At 35.6% G+C, this 17,575-nt stretch overlaps 1 protein-coding gene across 2 annotated transcripts in view; it reads right to left on the bottom strand.

Moving 5' to 3' along the window:
* Positions 1 to 17,575, bottom strand: part of LOC148944336 (uncharacterized) — a 46,661-nt gene that overhangs the window by 16,509 nt on the left and 12,577 nt on the right. For both annotated transcript variants that reach the window (XM_089100447.1, XM_089100448.1), the window contains exons 2-3: positions 7,857 to 7,971; positions 6,660 to 6,868 (exon numbers count right to left, since the gene is read on the bottom strand). In XM_089100447.1, the coding sequence (XP_088956573.1) occupies positions 6,660 to 6,868; positions 7,857 to 7,971 (324 nt within the window). The remainder of the gene's footprint in view (positions 1 to 6,659; positions 6,869 to 7,856; positions 7,972 to 17,575) is intronic.

Below are 17,575 nucleotides of genomic sequence, written 5' to 3'. Positions count from 1 at the left end.
TAGTCAAGAATTCAGTTCTGAATGGTCCAACACGAAAACTGGACTATTCAGAGAAGGGCTGCCATTGAGTAAAAAATTTGGACAATCCAGGACTGACAAAAACAATACAATTTTTGACGTAAAAATGTAACGTATGAACAAAATACTGCACATGTTGCACTTTTCTTGTTCAATGCAGCTAAATTCTTGTTTGTTTGTTTTTTACAGTTAATTAGCACACAGATGCAGCTGAGCTTATATTTTCTTTTAAGATGTCTGTGTTTTAGGAATATTAACAAAAAAAACTTATATTGTTTGATTTGTTTGAACAACCCAGGATGATCTATCAGTTACTTACAAGATAATTTGCTCACTACAGGTTACGTTCCAAATTGAACATTTGGGAAAAGTGACTGATTTTGCTTAAATTTGGATATTGCTGTGGCTGGCCTTAGTGTGCAAACAAATGGACTAGTCCAGCACGAGAGGTCTTAAAAAAGAAGAGGCTAATATAACCTAAGATGTGGGATGCCAAAGTAGGCTAGGCACTAGACAGCTGTGAAAAACTCACCAGCCTAGGTCAGAGGCTGCAAACACGGGACCACAATATTAAGTCTATCTGCAGGGATGAGTCGGACAAGGTATATGTAGGCTACCTTAATTAAGAAAATCTCACTTTATCGCCATCTATAATTTTCCTTTTTTGGCCAAAATTGGCTCTGAAAACTTAGACAGAACTCATAGATACTGAAATCTAAATTGATCCAAACCTAGGCGTTACTATTTTAATTTTTTAATACTGCTGCAAAACCTGAATCCAAATGTTTCCGCTTATGTTTATGTTAATGAGTAATAACCTGTTTATTATGGTGAAGAAATGAACGAGAACGTCAAATATTTAGTTTGGTTCAGTTCTTGTTGTTTTTTTTTTTTGCTTTCATTTAAGGGAATGGCTCTTTATATTTTTTTCTATTTTGATTAATTTTAAGGTTTGGGTTTTTATGTTACGATTTTTATTATGGCCTATTGGTTATTATCATTTTTTGTATGAAGGAGGGTCTGCTACTTTCTTGAACAGATTTTTTAAAATAATATTTCTTTTAATAAATAAAACCCACCGCCACTCCTCTCAGTGACAGGATTTAATCTAAAAAAGATTAAATAGCAGCTGGACCGGATAATGAAAGGCATCTTCCCACCACAGGAAGCCCTTTTCACAGTGGTCTTTCTTAGAATTTCAAATCTTTTCCAAATGGTGGCCCGTCACGTCTCCTACACTAAAAAAGAGAAATCTCTTTATTCTCAAAAAGGAGAATAATAAAAAATAATAATCATTTAAGAAAAACTAATCATCATTAGATAATAAAAATAAAACAAATAAAATCTAGATCAGTCTTGATCTAGAGCGTGTGGTGTAAAGAACTCTTTTTTGGATAAAACCCTGTTTTACATTGTGAGTAATTTCCCAGTGGACATTTATTTGAAGATTTTTTATAATCGGCTTATCTATGGTTTATTTATTTGACCGCTGTGATTTACCCTGGGAGCAATTATTTTAGCTCAGTGTTGCCGATTGAAGATTGTCAACAGAAGATTTTATTAGGCAAATCTTATAGTCAAATTCCAACCTTCTCTTAAGGTGCGTCGACAGTACCGTGTTGTTTTCGGGATCTCGACGGAAATGGAGGCATTCTTGAATGCTGTGTTGAACTTCGTGAGCCATAGTACGGAAAGAGGAGAAAAACTGGAGGGAATAGTAGATATAGGCGTCGGATTTCTCACACCAGTAGAAATCATGAAAGCCAAAGAAACGCTCCATCAACTAATGCAGTTTACAACACACTTTAAAATTCACACAAAAGATAAAGAGAATCTTACGGATTCAACAAGCTCACGCCGAGAAGGCCAAATTGCCGACCTTTGTTATTGATTCTCCCTGCTCAGTCCAAGCTACTAGTGAAGCTACTGCAGCAACCGTAGCTACTAAGGTATAATGAATTGTCTCGAGTTATCAAGAACTATTTTGCTATTAATGCCAACAAACCCATCGAATGGCCAAGCGCTTCAAATCAGCCTGATAAGCCCTCCATTGCAATCTTCCTGAAAAATCTGTCCTAGTCACTTGATACCCCGAGTGCTAAGAAGAGATTCGTTGATTCGGTATGTGCGGATACTAGTGACATATCTGAATTACGAAAAGTCAAATCGGACTGGAAACTAATATTTCGTTCGAAAGACACAGCTGAAACCATTGTTCAGTCAATCAATACCAACCAGCCGCCGATTTCTGCTGCCATAAAGAGCCCTAACTAAATTGCTGTAGTCAAACGAGTTCCCTCTGACGTATCAACGGATGAGCTAACTGCACTGATCACCAGAGCTATGAAATTTGAACAGCTTGCCAGTTCCTGTACGTTCAAGGTATTTTTCAGCTGTCGATCGGATTTGGATAAATTTCTTAAGGACTCGGTGAAGATCTATTACGAAAAACTGCCCACTGAAGAATTCCGTTTCTTACCCCGTCGCTGCTACTCGTGCCATAACCAAGGTCACCTAGCTGCCGATCGCACCAATAGCCCTCTCTGCTCCAGATGTAGTGCGTCTGACCACGTTTCCAAAAAGAACGAGGCAGAAAAGTGTACTCGTGCTATGTTTTGCGTTTCGTGCAAGAAAGCGGGTCATTCCTGCTATACTATACTATATACTATATACTATATATGCATACTATAGCGTAAAGTGTCCGGAAAACCAGCAAAAGGCACCTAATTAACATGCTGAACAACGAAATCTCTGGCATTTCACTACTCTCTTGGAATATAAACGGAAATTTTTCCGAGCGGTCTCTTGTGGCTGATCAGTTTGTGAATAGATATAATGGGATATGCCTGCAAGAACATTACATCACAGAAGCTGGCGTAAACCTACTAAATCTCTGTCCGTCCTACTCTGTGTTCTCCGTGCCTGCAAAACGTTCATCTCGCGGGGACGTCCGTCTGACGGTATTGCCACATTGGTTAGCAATCGTCTCGCGCGCGAAGTATACGCTATCAGTGACAATTTTCTTGCAATTAGACTAGAAAACCTGCTAGTTATAAATGTGTACCTTCCAACTGATTACCGTGACGACAAATCTGATAGTGCTTTTGCTATAAGTGCTGCCAAACTAGCCCGTTGCCTTAAGAAAGCCGGGCGTGAGTCCGTGGAGTGAATAATTATGGGTGACTTTAACTGTAATTTAGAAGTTGATATTAGTTCCCAAAACAGTCGGTGTGGCATTCTAATAGGGATACTTGAGAACCGCTTTACTATTTACCGGAAAAACCAGGACTTTTCGTATATTCAATAATCTGGTTCTACGTCCAATCTAGACATATTGTTAGCTCTAGTTCTTTGCCAGTACGTGAGGTTCTTGTCCTTCCAAATATTTTCACTTCGAATCATTTCCCAGTTCAGTGTATTATCAGTTGGCCTACTTCATTTTCTGCTGCGAATAATTCGTCGGCATTCACTCAGAGGTTGTATGAGGTTCCGGTTTGGCGTAAAATTGAAAAAAAAAAGTTTCAAGATTCTTGTGATCTTGCTCTGTCAAAATTCGCGTACCGTTTGACCTACTTATAAAATTCTCTCATCGAGATGAAAGAGATGCGCGGCTACGTCTTAATATTTATTACGCCAAACTGACCCATGCTCTTCTGTTTGTCGAATCTCAGGGAGTGCCCAAGTCTCGTGTTAAACAAGGAACTCAAGAAAAGGGATGGTCTTCTAACCCTTTGTTACAATTAGCATGCGACCGAGCTACATTCTGGCACGGGAAATGGAAAGAATGTGGTACACCACGCTCAGGAGTAGCTAAAGAGATCAGAGTTGCATCTAAGCGTAGGTTTGGGAAGGAACTTGCTCGTCACCGCGCACAGTTGAAATCTGAGCCTTCTGAAAAAAAAAAAAAAAATCCTAATATATTATGGAAAATGTTTTATAAGAAGGAGTCAGCGGGTCCTAAGTCAGATATCCCATCTTTAACATGGATAAACTATTACCTTAATGAGTTTTCAGCCCCTAAACAGGATCTTAACATTTCTGTTCAAGAAAGCTTTCATCCTTCCTCTCATTAATTCAAGATACAGATTTGCTAGCTACCTAATCACAGGTGGCATCCGCAATCCGACGGTTGAAAAGAAGAAGTCGGTTGGCATTGACCGTGTAACCGCCCTTCACCTTAGCCATTGTATCCCGACTTTCATGGGACACCTAACTCTTCTCTTTCAGATGATCGTCACCACTGGATTCGTACCATCGGCATTCCGTACTGGGTCACTTAGGCCAGTCCAGAAAAAAGGAAAAAGTACTTCAGAATGTGCTTCGTTCAGACCGATCACAGTGGCACCAACGTATTGCAAAGTCTTCGAACTTTTGGTCATTGATGAAATCCAGGAAAAATGCTGGACTCCCCCTTCTCAGTTTGGGTTCCAGAAGGGTATTGATTGCGGCGACGCCATTTCTTCTTTGGCTTCAGTCTTGATTGACACCTATGAATCGAAGGAGTCTATTGTCATAGGTCTACATGACGTCCGACGTACCTACGACTCTCTTCTCCATGACCAACTCATTCTGGACATGGGAAAAAGGGGTGTACAGAAGAACATTTTACTACCCATTAAAGACATGTACGACCACCTTCAGGCTGAACTCCTACTTCCTGGCCATGATCGAACCCTCACTGAATATACACCAGACGTGATGCTGTCCTACAGAGGGAAACCTGTAGTCCCAGTAAAAAAGGATGCTGGACAAGGATCAGTCACATCTTGTGCCTGTAGTAACTGTATTATTGAGCCATAGTCTACTATCGAAACAACATGCATAGCTCGTGGCATAGACGTTACAATGATAGCCTACGCCAATGACATTCTGAACCCCAGTCGCACAGTCGCAGGTACGGAGACCGCCTTCTCCACAATACAATCAAATTACAGTCGCACTGGGCTTGAATTTAACCCGCAGAAGTCGGAGATTCTTCTGTTCAACTGGCGCCAGGAAGAGGTCTCGTCTGTGAGGCTGGGAGAACTGTCTGTAGCCCCTGTCCCGAAAATTATTTACCTTGGTTTACAAATTGGAAAGGATCTCAAAACTACCCTCTCCCTTCTTATTGATCATGTCCGTATACGCCTGGCTTTTACTTACAGTATAGTAGTTTCATCAAAAATCCGTTTTAACCGTTTAATTCTGGCTCGACTTCATAACGCAGTATCCCTTCCCCATTTCCTGTATCCAAACCATTTTTGGAGAATTTTTCCTGAGCCAGAGAAAAGAAACCTCAAATTTGCGTTTTTTATGTATACGAAATTCTTGTTGCTGCTCCCGCCGTGGACAAGAAATTCGCACCCTGTTAAAAAGTTTAAAATTGTGGACCCGACGGCAGCTATAATTGAACAACGGTATAATTGAACAAACGGTACAACGAGAAAGTTTCTTCCCAACCTTGGTACCGATTGCTACGGCAGTGAATCGCTGTCCATTTAACTTCGTTCGCCCTAGTGCCTAGTCCCTTCTTTTTTCTTTTGTTTATACTTTGTCTGTGTCTTCCTTTTGTTCTAGAGAAGTTACAAATAAATAAAGACTTAATTAAAAATGGGGAAAGCCTTTCCTGCCTAAAATCTAGATAGTGGAAGTTAATTTTATCGTCGGTTGCTTATTTAATTAAGTCAGCTGTAATTGCGTTAACATTGTAATTGTTGCAATTTTAATTGAATGATGATTTAGTCTCTTTTCGTATGAATAAAAGTCCAACTTATGTGACGCTAGTTATTCTCAATCTTGGTGTTAATTTTTCTCTGATAATATATTGCGTATATTACTAATAATTTAACTGTTTATTAATTATCCATTATTTTAAGCATTTTGTTTTATTTAATGAAGTAAAGAAATCCGTGATTGAATAATTTCCTTGTTTCTGATACTTATGCATATCGGAGTAAATGAACCATTTGTTGAGAGTGATCTAAATTCAAGACCAGCGAACGAAAGTGTCGTTCAATTGTTTTACCGTCTCTTGTCATATTTAGATTAGTTGATATGATTAACTAGTGTATATTTTTTTAATTCACTGATGATTATTTGGTTTAATTTTTTACCAATTGCGGCTTGAGAGTTTAAAAATTAAAATACCTTTAGTGCAGTGTATAATTGAGTTTTTGTTTCTCGTCTTTGTAATTTGTTCGATGGTTGTTTTTTTTTTTTTTTTTTTTTTTTTTTTAGTGATACTCCGTCTTTTGTACCTTTTTTGACGGGTAATATATAAATAATAATAATAATAAAATTTCCATCATTATAACTTTGTTTTGCTCTAGTAATATACACAATATATCCAAAAAGAACAAACAATAAAGAAAGTTATAATGATAACTCCAACAGATTTTTGGGACAAATGGAGGCCTTGCGGTGGGTTTACCCGTTTTTTTGTCCTGTTCAATTTGTTGGTTGAACATTTTCCTTGGTTTGATTTTTCAGCATTTCTTGGTTTTATCATTATTAAATTGTGTAAAAATAAACAATCTATGACCTAAGATTATTGAATTATTTTAGAAAAAAAAACAATTTAAATTAAAAATTAAATTTGACAGAATCTGTAATCGCTGACTCAATATTTTCTGGACAGTTAGTTCATAAAATTTTCACGTCACCTTATCTGCTTTTCTCAAAACATTATCGAATTCCCTCTCAGTATGTCGTAGAGTAGCATGAAGCGTTTCCATGGAAAAAGTTGGATCACTTTTAATGCCCTCATCTCCTTTCCCGTCTCTGCTACGTAGTCCTAAATCTTCTATTCTAAATCCCTCTTTTCTTTGCTCTTCGTCAGAATCATAGTTTACAAGTTGTTCGAAATCCTTTCCTAAAAAAATGTATTCTATTCTGAGTCTTTAAAGATTTAAACTGGAAATGACTATCATTAAACACGACGTCAGATAGTGAATATCCTTCTTCTCTGGAATTTTAAAGATTCAGAATAAACAGTGATCAAATCCTGAACAGAGTTTTAGTACGCTGAGATAGAAATGGCCATGGGCGTAGGGAGGGGGGCAGCTGCTCCCCCCCCCCCTAGACCTTCAAATTTACATTAGATATGTCTGAAAAAGCAGACGGTTGGAAAAACAGTTGATAAAAGGCCCTCCATCACACTATCGACTGCCCCCCCTAGACAATATGCTGCCTACGCCCATGAAAATGGCACAACAAGACTTGGTATAAAACCGGTAGGGCTAGTTTTTGATGTTTGAATTCACATTATAAATTTATAAGAGAACTATACGGTTTATAGTTAAATATTAACTTTTGAATTTAGTGACGCGTACAAGCTACTGTTGGCACTCTCGATATTAGTTTCACCAAGATAGTACAGGATTATCATTAGCCTTAGATTAAAAAAAAAAAAATCACTTCCTGGAAAAAACAACAGTACATACATTAATTGAGAGTAATTGATTATAATTATACGACTTTGTGATGAAAAATTTGTAAAACCAAACACAGTTGAAAACACACGTCGCCATTTGCTGTTCCAAGACATTGAACGCCCGAAGTCTTACTACTTAAGAAACAATGCTTCGAATAAACACATTTAAAAAAAAGAAAAAGAGCTCTGATTACAAAGGTTAATAAATAGTCAAGCCAAGAATGGCACTACAACAGAGAAATTGTAGATGATAAATAGGACTAAACCATGGTCATCGCGATTACTGGCATAATAAAGTCAACACCCACCATTCACAATACTTTAGTTTTCAACTTCACTGCTGGATTTCTCATATTTCTCGGTCGTTATCTGTATTGTCCTAATTTATTATAAGGTTTATAGCAAGAATATAAGAAACAATAAATACCTGAAGTTGGGAGTGTTCCGCTTGTTCTCGATGCACCCTTTGGATGTTTCAATATGTCTTGAAATTTTCGCGTGACAGTTGTTGTATCTTGAGGCTGAACAAGTTTATTTCGAACCTAAAATTTTAGGTTCATGAGATTGGCGTGAAATTGGCCAAATCCTCTAATTGTCAGCGTGCCTCTAAACTTATAATGGAAGTCGCCAGTCTCTTTCAAATCCCTGTTATCTATAGCTTAATAATAGGTCTCAAGATAACAGGTCAGCAGTGTTTCTAAAACACTGTTGACCTCGATTGCTTCGAAATACATTTTGCAGTTAACATGCTGAACATGTTGTGATAAGTAAATTCGGCTGTGGCAACTGAAAACACATTAAACAAGACAAATATCTAACAAATAGCTGCGCAATTAAAGCCCTACAAACGTCAATATATTATATTACATTATTAGGGGTGTGGTTCTGTTACTTATATACACGTGCTTTTTATCAATTTTACCATCCATAAGTACCATATAGCACTAAAAACGGCACTTTTGGTCCCACTTCTTAAGTGGAAGAGTTTGGAACCACAAAACGGTATCATTGCAAGAATTATCGTCCAAAGCCCTTAACTGGAGGTCCATAAGAACCCCTCACATATCCTCCTCCTCCAGACCCTCTTAGTAAGTTTCATAAATCGCTTATTCATCTTAAAAGTAAAAGATTATTGCGAAAACAAATTAACTAAAACTAAAAACTTTTCAATTAAAAATCTAAAAATTAAGCTTGAATGATCAACAGTTTTGAATTGAACCTTCAAACTTAACTCTGCGATGAAGCCTGTGTGCTAGTTCTAACGACGGTAATTGAGGGGAAGGGATGTCCTTGCCCCCTTAGTTGTTTGTTCCTGCCTAAGTTTTCAAAAATACCGTTTTTTGTTCATTTCATTGGAAAAGTCCCTTTTTTCATTTGAAGAAAAAATGGGGAAACAACCGAAAGTGTACTTTGTGGAAATGTTCTATCAAGTCAAAGCCATCTTGATAGTATTAAGACTATATACTAGCTCTAGAATTTGTATCATAGCTTAAAATTCACTGTTGTATAGAGAGAAATAACCGGATTTCCAGATTTTATTTTATGTCTTATTTGATCTTTATTACAAGTAATACTAAAGCATATTTATTACAATTTAAGATTGTATATTACTCACTATTAGTATTATAGCTAGAGAGACCGAAATGCTGCCTGATACATCAAACAAATATTTCTGTATGCTGTTCAATTACTTTTCGGTTATTAAGAAATATTTGATTTTTTGCTTATGTTTTTAAGATAATTTTAATTGTATACTGAAAGTTACTGATGTCACAACGGGTGTAAGACTATGACAAGCTTTATAGATTAGTTTATTGTTGTCAGGCTACATACTCACTTTTGACTCCCAAATCAATATTCCTGTTTTTTATACTTGACTATTGTGCTGTCAGTAAAGCGCTAGTTTTCTATAATCCTAGAAACATAGGGAAACATAATTAGTTGGTTAATTTGTACTAGTTTTATTTATATTATTAGATAGGCTGTGAAGTAACAATTTTTGTCCGTTTTAAGTTTCAACTTCGCTCGTTACTTCCCTCGGAAAAACTTTGTTTTTTTTTTAGATTAATCATCAACAAAAGCTGAACCTCTTAAATGGGAAAGCTGCTTACACCGGAGGAGAAAATGGCCCAACTCATGATCTCTCTCTCTCTACATCTCAGGCAGGTAGCCTTGGCTTCCGGACCTTACCTCATCTCCGCTGCATCCTTACTGCCATACAAAAAACTCGAAGCTAAATCCATTGCTTGGTGTAAAGTGTCAGTAGAACTTGGGCAAAAATCGTCACTTATATTTATGTTTGCGTTCCATGAATTCGCTAAACAAACTTTCATCAAAATTATGTGCTCCGCTTCTATCGGATAAAGTCTAATTTTGCTCTTTAGGGCTATAAAATAGGTCCACTATCAGGCACACGTATATCGGAAAGTAAGAGCAAATTTTTCAAACCACTATAAAAACAGCATAGTTCATAAAACTAAGTGCAAGCGAAATAAAATTGGTCCCCAAACACCCAGTTCCTCTCCCTTTTCTAAACAATGGCTCATCAATTAAATATCTTTAAAGAAAAAGACAGGTGAACGAAACTTTTGGAATTAAGTCAAATGTCAGTTTCTGAAATCTCTGAGAGTTACATTCCCCTTAGCATAAATACTTTCTTGAAAACAATCAAGAAAGTTTGCCTGGAAAGGGATTTGTTTACCTTATGCGCCTATAAAGAGATATATTTTGAACAAGTCATGATTTTATTCATTTTATCGAACAATTTTTTTCATTAGACATAACCGTTGGTGCTACCGTGCTAGTGACTGAAATGACTATTATTTTTACATAACTCAAAGGCCTACAAAAGTACATCTATTTTTTAGCTATCTCTTTATAGACATTTACCATCTTATATTTCCAATCGACTCACGTTTTTGAAAAACACGTAGGTCTATGCAAAAAAAAGTACATGAAATAACACAGGTTTTGCCCAATCAAACAGTTAATGGTAACGAGCTATAAGTATGAAGCGACCCGGCTAAATAGTAACCGAAACTGTTAAAAATCGCAATTTTGATACCAATAGATATATCAAAAGAATCGGCTTATTATGGTAATTTCAAATATATAAGTTTCATTTTAGTATTACCCATTAAAGGCTACGAACCTGACAATGTTTGCCAGATTTTTGAAAAAAGAGGGAAACATCCCCTAAAAGTTATTGAATCTTAATGAAAATCACACCATCAGATTTAGAGTAATCAGAGGTTTCAAGCTCCTATCTGCAAAAATGTGGAATTTTATATTTTTTGCCAGAAGAAAGATCATAAATGCGTATTTATTTTATTGCTATTATATTTTTTTCCAGGGGTGATCGAAGTGACCCATTAGTTCTAGTACCCTTTTTAAGTGACCTAAAAACCAACAAAGAGAAAAATCTCTAAAAAAAAACAAACAAACGAGACTGTGGCCAGTGGAGAGAAAAGGAAAACAACAGAAAAAAAACAACGCGGATATTTCGCCTTTATACAAACAAGGCGTCTTCAGCACGAAAGACACAAAAAAAAAAAACAAGATAAAACTAAAAACCAATAAAACCACCACCAAAAAAAACAACAACAAAAATGTACAAGTGGCTCAAACAAATCCACGTAGGGATTAGTAACTCTATTTTAGCATCTTTTCCCTACGTGGATTAGTTTGCGCCGATTGTACATTTTTGTTTTTTTGTTTTTTGTGGTGGTTTTATTGGTTTTTAGTTTTATCTTGTTTTTTTCTGTGTCTTTACTTCTGAAGACGCCTTGTTTGTATACAGGCGAAATATCCGCGTTGTTTTTTTTCTGTTGTTTTTCTTTTATCTCCACTGGCCACAGTCTCGGTTGTTTGTTTTTTTTAGAGATTTTTCTCTTTGTTGGTTTTTTGTGATGGCTGGCCGGTTCGGCTTAAGATCTTTCATTCGTTAAGTGACCTAAGTAGAAAGCTATCTTATACTCGTGTCACGCACCCCTGCTGCCATCTACAATTTAGTCTAACTCTGTCAGTACACCAAATAAGGACATGGAATCCCTAGGGATAACACGTGGTTAATGGGGTCAATGACTTATTTTTCTAAGGTCAATATATTCGCTGTTGTTGTTGTTGTTTTGGCCAAGTGCATGCTCGAGGCGAATGTTAAGAGTTTCCTGGGATGGAAAACAGTTAGATCACGCGTTTCTTTTTCAGCCAATCAGAGGGCTTGCTTTCATATTAGCAGCGGAATTAATATGAGGAAAAGATTTTTGCCAAAGTTTTAGTAGTCTGTGAATAGAATTCAAAGGAGTGAAAAGAACAGTTTTGACTTTACTCATTTGGATTTATATTTGTGATGGCGATGAGTGGAATGTTTACCCTCTTAGAAGTTGATAGTGGAGTTGATGGCAATAATACAAGAGCACCAAACATTGCGGTGGAAATCACGAGAGGATCACGGCTTTGTCTGGAATGGGATGCAGTATATGCAAGATATGTGATATCCTTGAGCAAATTTAAAATGGAGGATCAATTATGTTTCGCCGCTAAAGTTGATATAGCCCATGTGAATAGACTTCAATGTGCTTTAAATGCATTGGTGAAACATATCGAAGACAATAAACTCTATCGCTCATCGTACATGCTTAGTATTATTGCTGTTATTATAATTTTTCAATAAAATTATTTCGAAATAAAAAGTGTTCCATTTCCTTTCTGGTTAGGTTAGGTTAGGGCTAGTCTAGAGTCAGCTGTAATAGCGAAAGGACTGAAAAATAAATGAATTTGAGAAAGGGAGAATTAGATCAAATCTAGTGTTTATGGAAAAACAGTTGATTTTGGATGATGTTTTTCTCAAGTTATATCTACAATACAGGATATTATCCCATCGTGGAATACTTGTAAGTATAATGAGAAGTGATTCTCCCCCATTGGAAACTTATATGAGAGTTCTAAGATGTGACTCAAGCTCATATAGTCAATTTATTGCTATATTAATTGGAACAAAGCAGAATCTTATCGTGGATACACTTTTGAAAACATTGCCAATGGATTCAATGTAGATGCCCCCCCCCGTCATTCGAAAGAGGTAACGTCACAGAGCTACTCCTCTCCCCATTTACCCTCACTGAATTTACCGAGCGAGGACGATCAGTGTCGTTTTAGCTGTGAGTGAGTTGACATTAGAAACCAAAAAATGTTCTATATATGTCAGTTGTGCATGTACACTCTTTGTAGATGGACTCAATGTGAAAATTGTAAAATTATTGATGACTATAGTGAAAAGTGTAAATTATGTAATCCTTGTAAATTACATAGAGGCTATGCAGTACAAATTAAAGGATGTAATTCATGTCTTGAAGAGGTGTGTGACTCTCACCCTAGGGGACACCTGTGCTCCAATTGTCACCATGATAAATGTGATCAGTGGGAGAATACTAACCCCGCTATGATTGAAAAGAATCCTAAACGTGATTTTAGTTTATTTCTACGATATTGGTATCGTCGTGGATTTAAATTATTATGGAAAGAGGAATCTGGTCTACGATTCAACTGTTGGGGTAACAAGACAATTTGGTTTCTACGTCATCGTTGTGACCACACTGCCTATTATGACTATAAACCAAGTGATTTTTATTTGGCAGTTACCGAATGTGATTCACCATTTGAAAACACTGTATGTGATATTGCTTCAAATAGACAGATTGAAACTCGTGAATTTCATAATATGAATGCAAATAGCATCATTGACCATACAAAGAGATATGACAAGAGTGAAGTTACATTGTACTGTAGAAAATGTGACCCCGACTTTGCAGTCAATCAGGATCAATATACAGTGAATCCAAATGATTTACCGGCATTAGTGGTTCATGACAGTTGCCTATACATCGAAGAAGAAGAAGAAATCTAAAGTGAAGATTTAAAGACATTGTTGTATATATATATATATGCATTTTATTAATAAACAAATTCACAGATCTATATATTTTATCGTTTTTAATATTTTGACATCTTCAGCATCATCTTCATCATCAACTTCTGATCTCTCCATCTTAATATCTACTTTCCGTCTTTTAGCGGGTGGAGGGAGAAACTCGATGCTCTCACCATCGATTAATAACTCTTGAATCATTCGTCTTTTAGTGGATGGGGGGAGAAACTCTAGTCTATCTTCATCCACTGCCTGGTCTACAGGAGTTTTCAACTTTTTCCCCCCTGGTCCACAGAATTTCCTACAGTTGATAATGTTTCATCTTTCTCCTCTTCAATTACTGGCATTTCTTTCCACTGATTACAATCAAATATTGACTTTGCCTCCTAATACTTAAAAATAATATATGAGGATCATATCAGTAAAGTTAAATGAATATAAACCCTTTTTGTATGCATGTATGATTCGGACAGTTAATTTACTCGAATTTCTAAAGTTTAGAATCTCCTGAAACCTAGATCTCGGAAGCTTATTGTGTTATTTTTTTTTGTTCGGTATAGTTGAAAGGTTCAATACCTCAGTTAAACTGAGAGATTACATTTGACATGGTTTGAAATTTAACTCAATTATAAATGTTTTCTTTAGTTTCAAAGTGTTTTTGGTCAGTCACCATATTTAATCGTTCATAATCAATACTGAAGAAAACCAATTTCCAGTGTTTGTCTTCATTAAATTATTAAGAAGTCTATATTGGACTTCATACTTAAACAGTTGTATTAAGAGCTATTGCTATGGAAATGGCCCATTTTTGAATCGAAACTACGCTTTTCTGACTGAAGATACACATTTGAATCAGAAAATCTGAAAATGTATACAACTGAAACAGAGAAGTTTGTTTTGACCATATTTCCTATAATTTCGTCTGAAAAATAGGACTTCACACTTAAAAAGTTCTATTAAGAGCTATTTTTAGGTCATGTCAACTTTGGGGGGGGGGGTTTAGAAGGTAACCACCCCCTCCCCCCTTAACGCACATCTTTCCCCAAATGCATTCGATTTAAATTTTTAAATAGTCATTTTGCTAAAAATAAGTTGGCAAGGGTTGTAAGTTATGCAAGTTACTTTGATTCTTCATTTACTTTGAAACTATGTTTAAGTTGATACTTTATTTACTTTGATGCCTTTTTTTTTACTTTGATACTGTGTTTACTTTGTTACTATATTACTTTGATACTACCTTTGAAACTTTGATAGAACTTTGATAAAACTTTGATGTTGAAAAACAAATTTGTTTTGAAATAGGGAATTTTGAAAATTAAAAATTTGGCAATTAAAAACCAACAGAGATTACTTAAAAAACAATTCTGGAAATAAAGGTTTTCAAAGAAAAGTAAGGCCATATTAAAGTTAAGATCAGCAAAAATAAATATCAATAACAATTCAAACTTAAAACGACCAAAACTTACTATTGAAGTATAAATTAAACCCAAAACGAACGACAGATGTCCCCTACTCAACGTCTCACTCTTTACTCTAAAGTTTATTATTGTTTTAAAAAACAGAGTTGTGAAAAAGAGTCAAACTTTAGCGTAAAGAAGGAGGCGTTGAGGGGAGGACAGCTCTTTTCATATATGGAATAATTTCTGTTCGTTTTAAGTTTTTACGTCGCTCCTTACTTTCAGTTAAAAAAACTTATTTTTTTAAACTTAATTTCAGAACGTTTTTGAATTAATCATAAAAACTTACATACACACAAAAAGACTTACACACACACAAAAAACTTACACACACACACACACAAAATCTTACACACACACAAAAACTTACACACACACAAAAAAACTAAAAACTTACACACACACACAAAAACTTACACACAAAAAAAACTTAGACACACACACATAAACTTACACGTAAAAACTTACACACACACACGCAAAAACTTACACACACACACAAAAACTTACACACACACAAAAACTTACACACACACACAACAAAACTTACACACACACAAAAAAGCAAATATAATAGTCATTTAAAATCTCCCTTCCCCCCAAACTCAAAATTTCTCTTTCTAGTCTTTAGACTTTTCAAGCACAGTAAACTTGATTACGATCTGTAACTTGTAGGACCGATGGTGTTTTCCTTCAAAAAACATTCTCATACAGCTAACCGTTGATGCAGAACTATAAAACTAATTCATTTTAAATATTTGCAGTTGGAATAAAAAGCAAATTCTGGGGGGGCGTACTAGCTACCTCAGACCCAGATGCGCTGAATTCACATTTTAGAGATAAAAAGTGCACACAAAAAAAAGCAAATATAATAGTCATTTAAAATCACCCTTCCCCTCAAACTCAAAAATTTCTGGGGGAACGTATTTTCAAGGTTTTATTCTAAGTGAACGGTCTTGCCTTTCAGGAGTGAGGAGTCGTTCTCATAGGATTGGGAATGAAAGTTAAACTTAAGCGCAAAGAGCGAGAAGTTTTAGTGTTACTTCTTACTTCCAACTGAAAACTTATTTTTTAATTTGATGTTTTACCTTTTTTTTTCAAATCATCCCAAAAATAACCGTTTGAATAGACCCTCTCTTATCAGTTTAATTCGATTTGAGTACTGGTACGATTCGAACAGCAAACATTCTTTCTAGTCTTTAGATTTTTCAAGCACACTAAACTTGATTACGGTATGCAGAATAATTTATGTTCGTCTTAAGTTTTAGTGCTGCTTCTTACTTCCAACTTAAAACTTATTTTTTAATTTGATGTTTTACCTTTTTTTTCAAATCATGCCATACATATCCGCTTGAATAGACCCTCTTTTATTAGTTTAATTCGATTCGTGTACTGGTTCGATTTGAACAGCAAACATTCTTTCTAGTCTTTAGACTTTTCAAGCACAGTAAACTTGATTACGGTATGTAATTTGTAGGACCGGTGGTGTTTTCCTTCAAAAAAATTTCTCGTACAGCTAACCGTTGATGTGAAACTATAAAACTAATTCATTTTAAATATTTGCAATTGGAATAAAAAGCAAATTCTGTGGGGGGCGCACTAGCTACCACAGACCCAGAAGGGCTGAATTCACATTTTAGAGACAAAAAGTGCGCACAAAAAAAGCAAATATAATAGCAATTTAAAATCTCCCTTCCCCCTAAACTCAAAAATCCATATTAAGAGCTAAATTTGGGAGTTTTTCACTGACAATTCTTTTTTTAGCCAAGCCTTAACCTCCCTAATTGAAAGATATGAATTATAATCAAGGGAACATAGTTCATCGTATTTCACATATTTTTGGTTGGAAAACACACTAAAAAGTCATATTATTTGAACTTACATCAAACGTTGGAGAGCATACATTTGAAGAACTATCCATTATTTTTTTATCTTGTTCTATATTTCAGCTTATACTGATTTTGTAAACCTTTCAAAACCCTGAAAACCTAACGGTTATTTATTTACGAAAATCGTGCTAGGTGACGATTTTAGAACAATAATTACCTTCTATTTATCACTTAACACTCACGGGAATTATCACATAACACTCACGGGGAAAGGATTCAAAACAAAACTTCTTACATCATATAGTGTAATTGCGTCAAAAATTAAAGTGGCTAGTGCCCAATTCACAGGAGGGGGCGTGAAAACTATGGTTTTTAACTTTGATATGCAAGACTAGAAAGAAAAGTCTTTAGGAGTGGGGCTGCCCCCCCCCCACCCGCCTCAACCCTCGCTCTTGAAATCTCCCCACCCCCTCCCCCAAACTCAAATTTCCAGAGGATTTTAAAATCCCCCTTCCCCCCAAACTCAAAAATTTCTAGGAATGTATTTTCATCATATTTAAATATTTTCGTTGGAAAACCTGATTGCCGAAACTATAAAAAAACGGAACTTTAGTAGCTAGTACATATTTTCATCGTATTTTAAATATTTTCGTTGGAAAACACACTGAAAAGCCATATTAAGAGCTAAATTTGTGAGTTTTTCACTGACAATTCCTTTTTTAGCCAAGCCTTAACCTCCCTAGTTGAAAGATATGAATTATAATCAAGGGAACATAGTTCATCGTATTTTACATATTTTTGGTTGGAAAACACACTGAAAAGTCATATTATTTGAACTTACATCAAACGTTGGAGAGCATACATTTGAAGAACTATCCATTATTTTTTTATCTTGTTCTATATTTCAGCTTATACTGACTTTTAAACCTTTTAA

Source organism: Artemia sp. Qi Xiang Cuo, chromosome 14 (genome assembly GCF_049724085.1).
Source record: "Artemia sp. Qi Xiang Cuo chromosome 14, ASM4972408v1, whole genome shotgun sequence".
Classification (NCBI taxonomy): Eukaryota; Metazoa; Arthropoda; class Branchiopoda; order Anostraca; family Artemiidae; genus Artemia; species Artemia sp. Qi Xiang Cuo.
The sequence above is the reverse complement of the archived record's forward strand: the minus strand, read 5'-3'. Positions and strand labels throughout refer to the sequence as shown.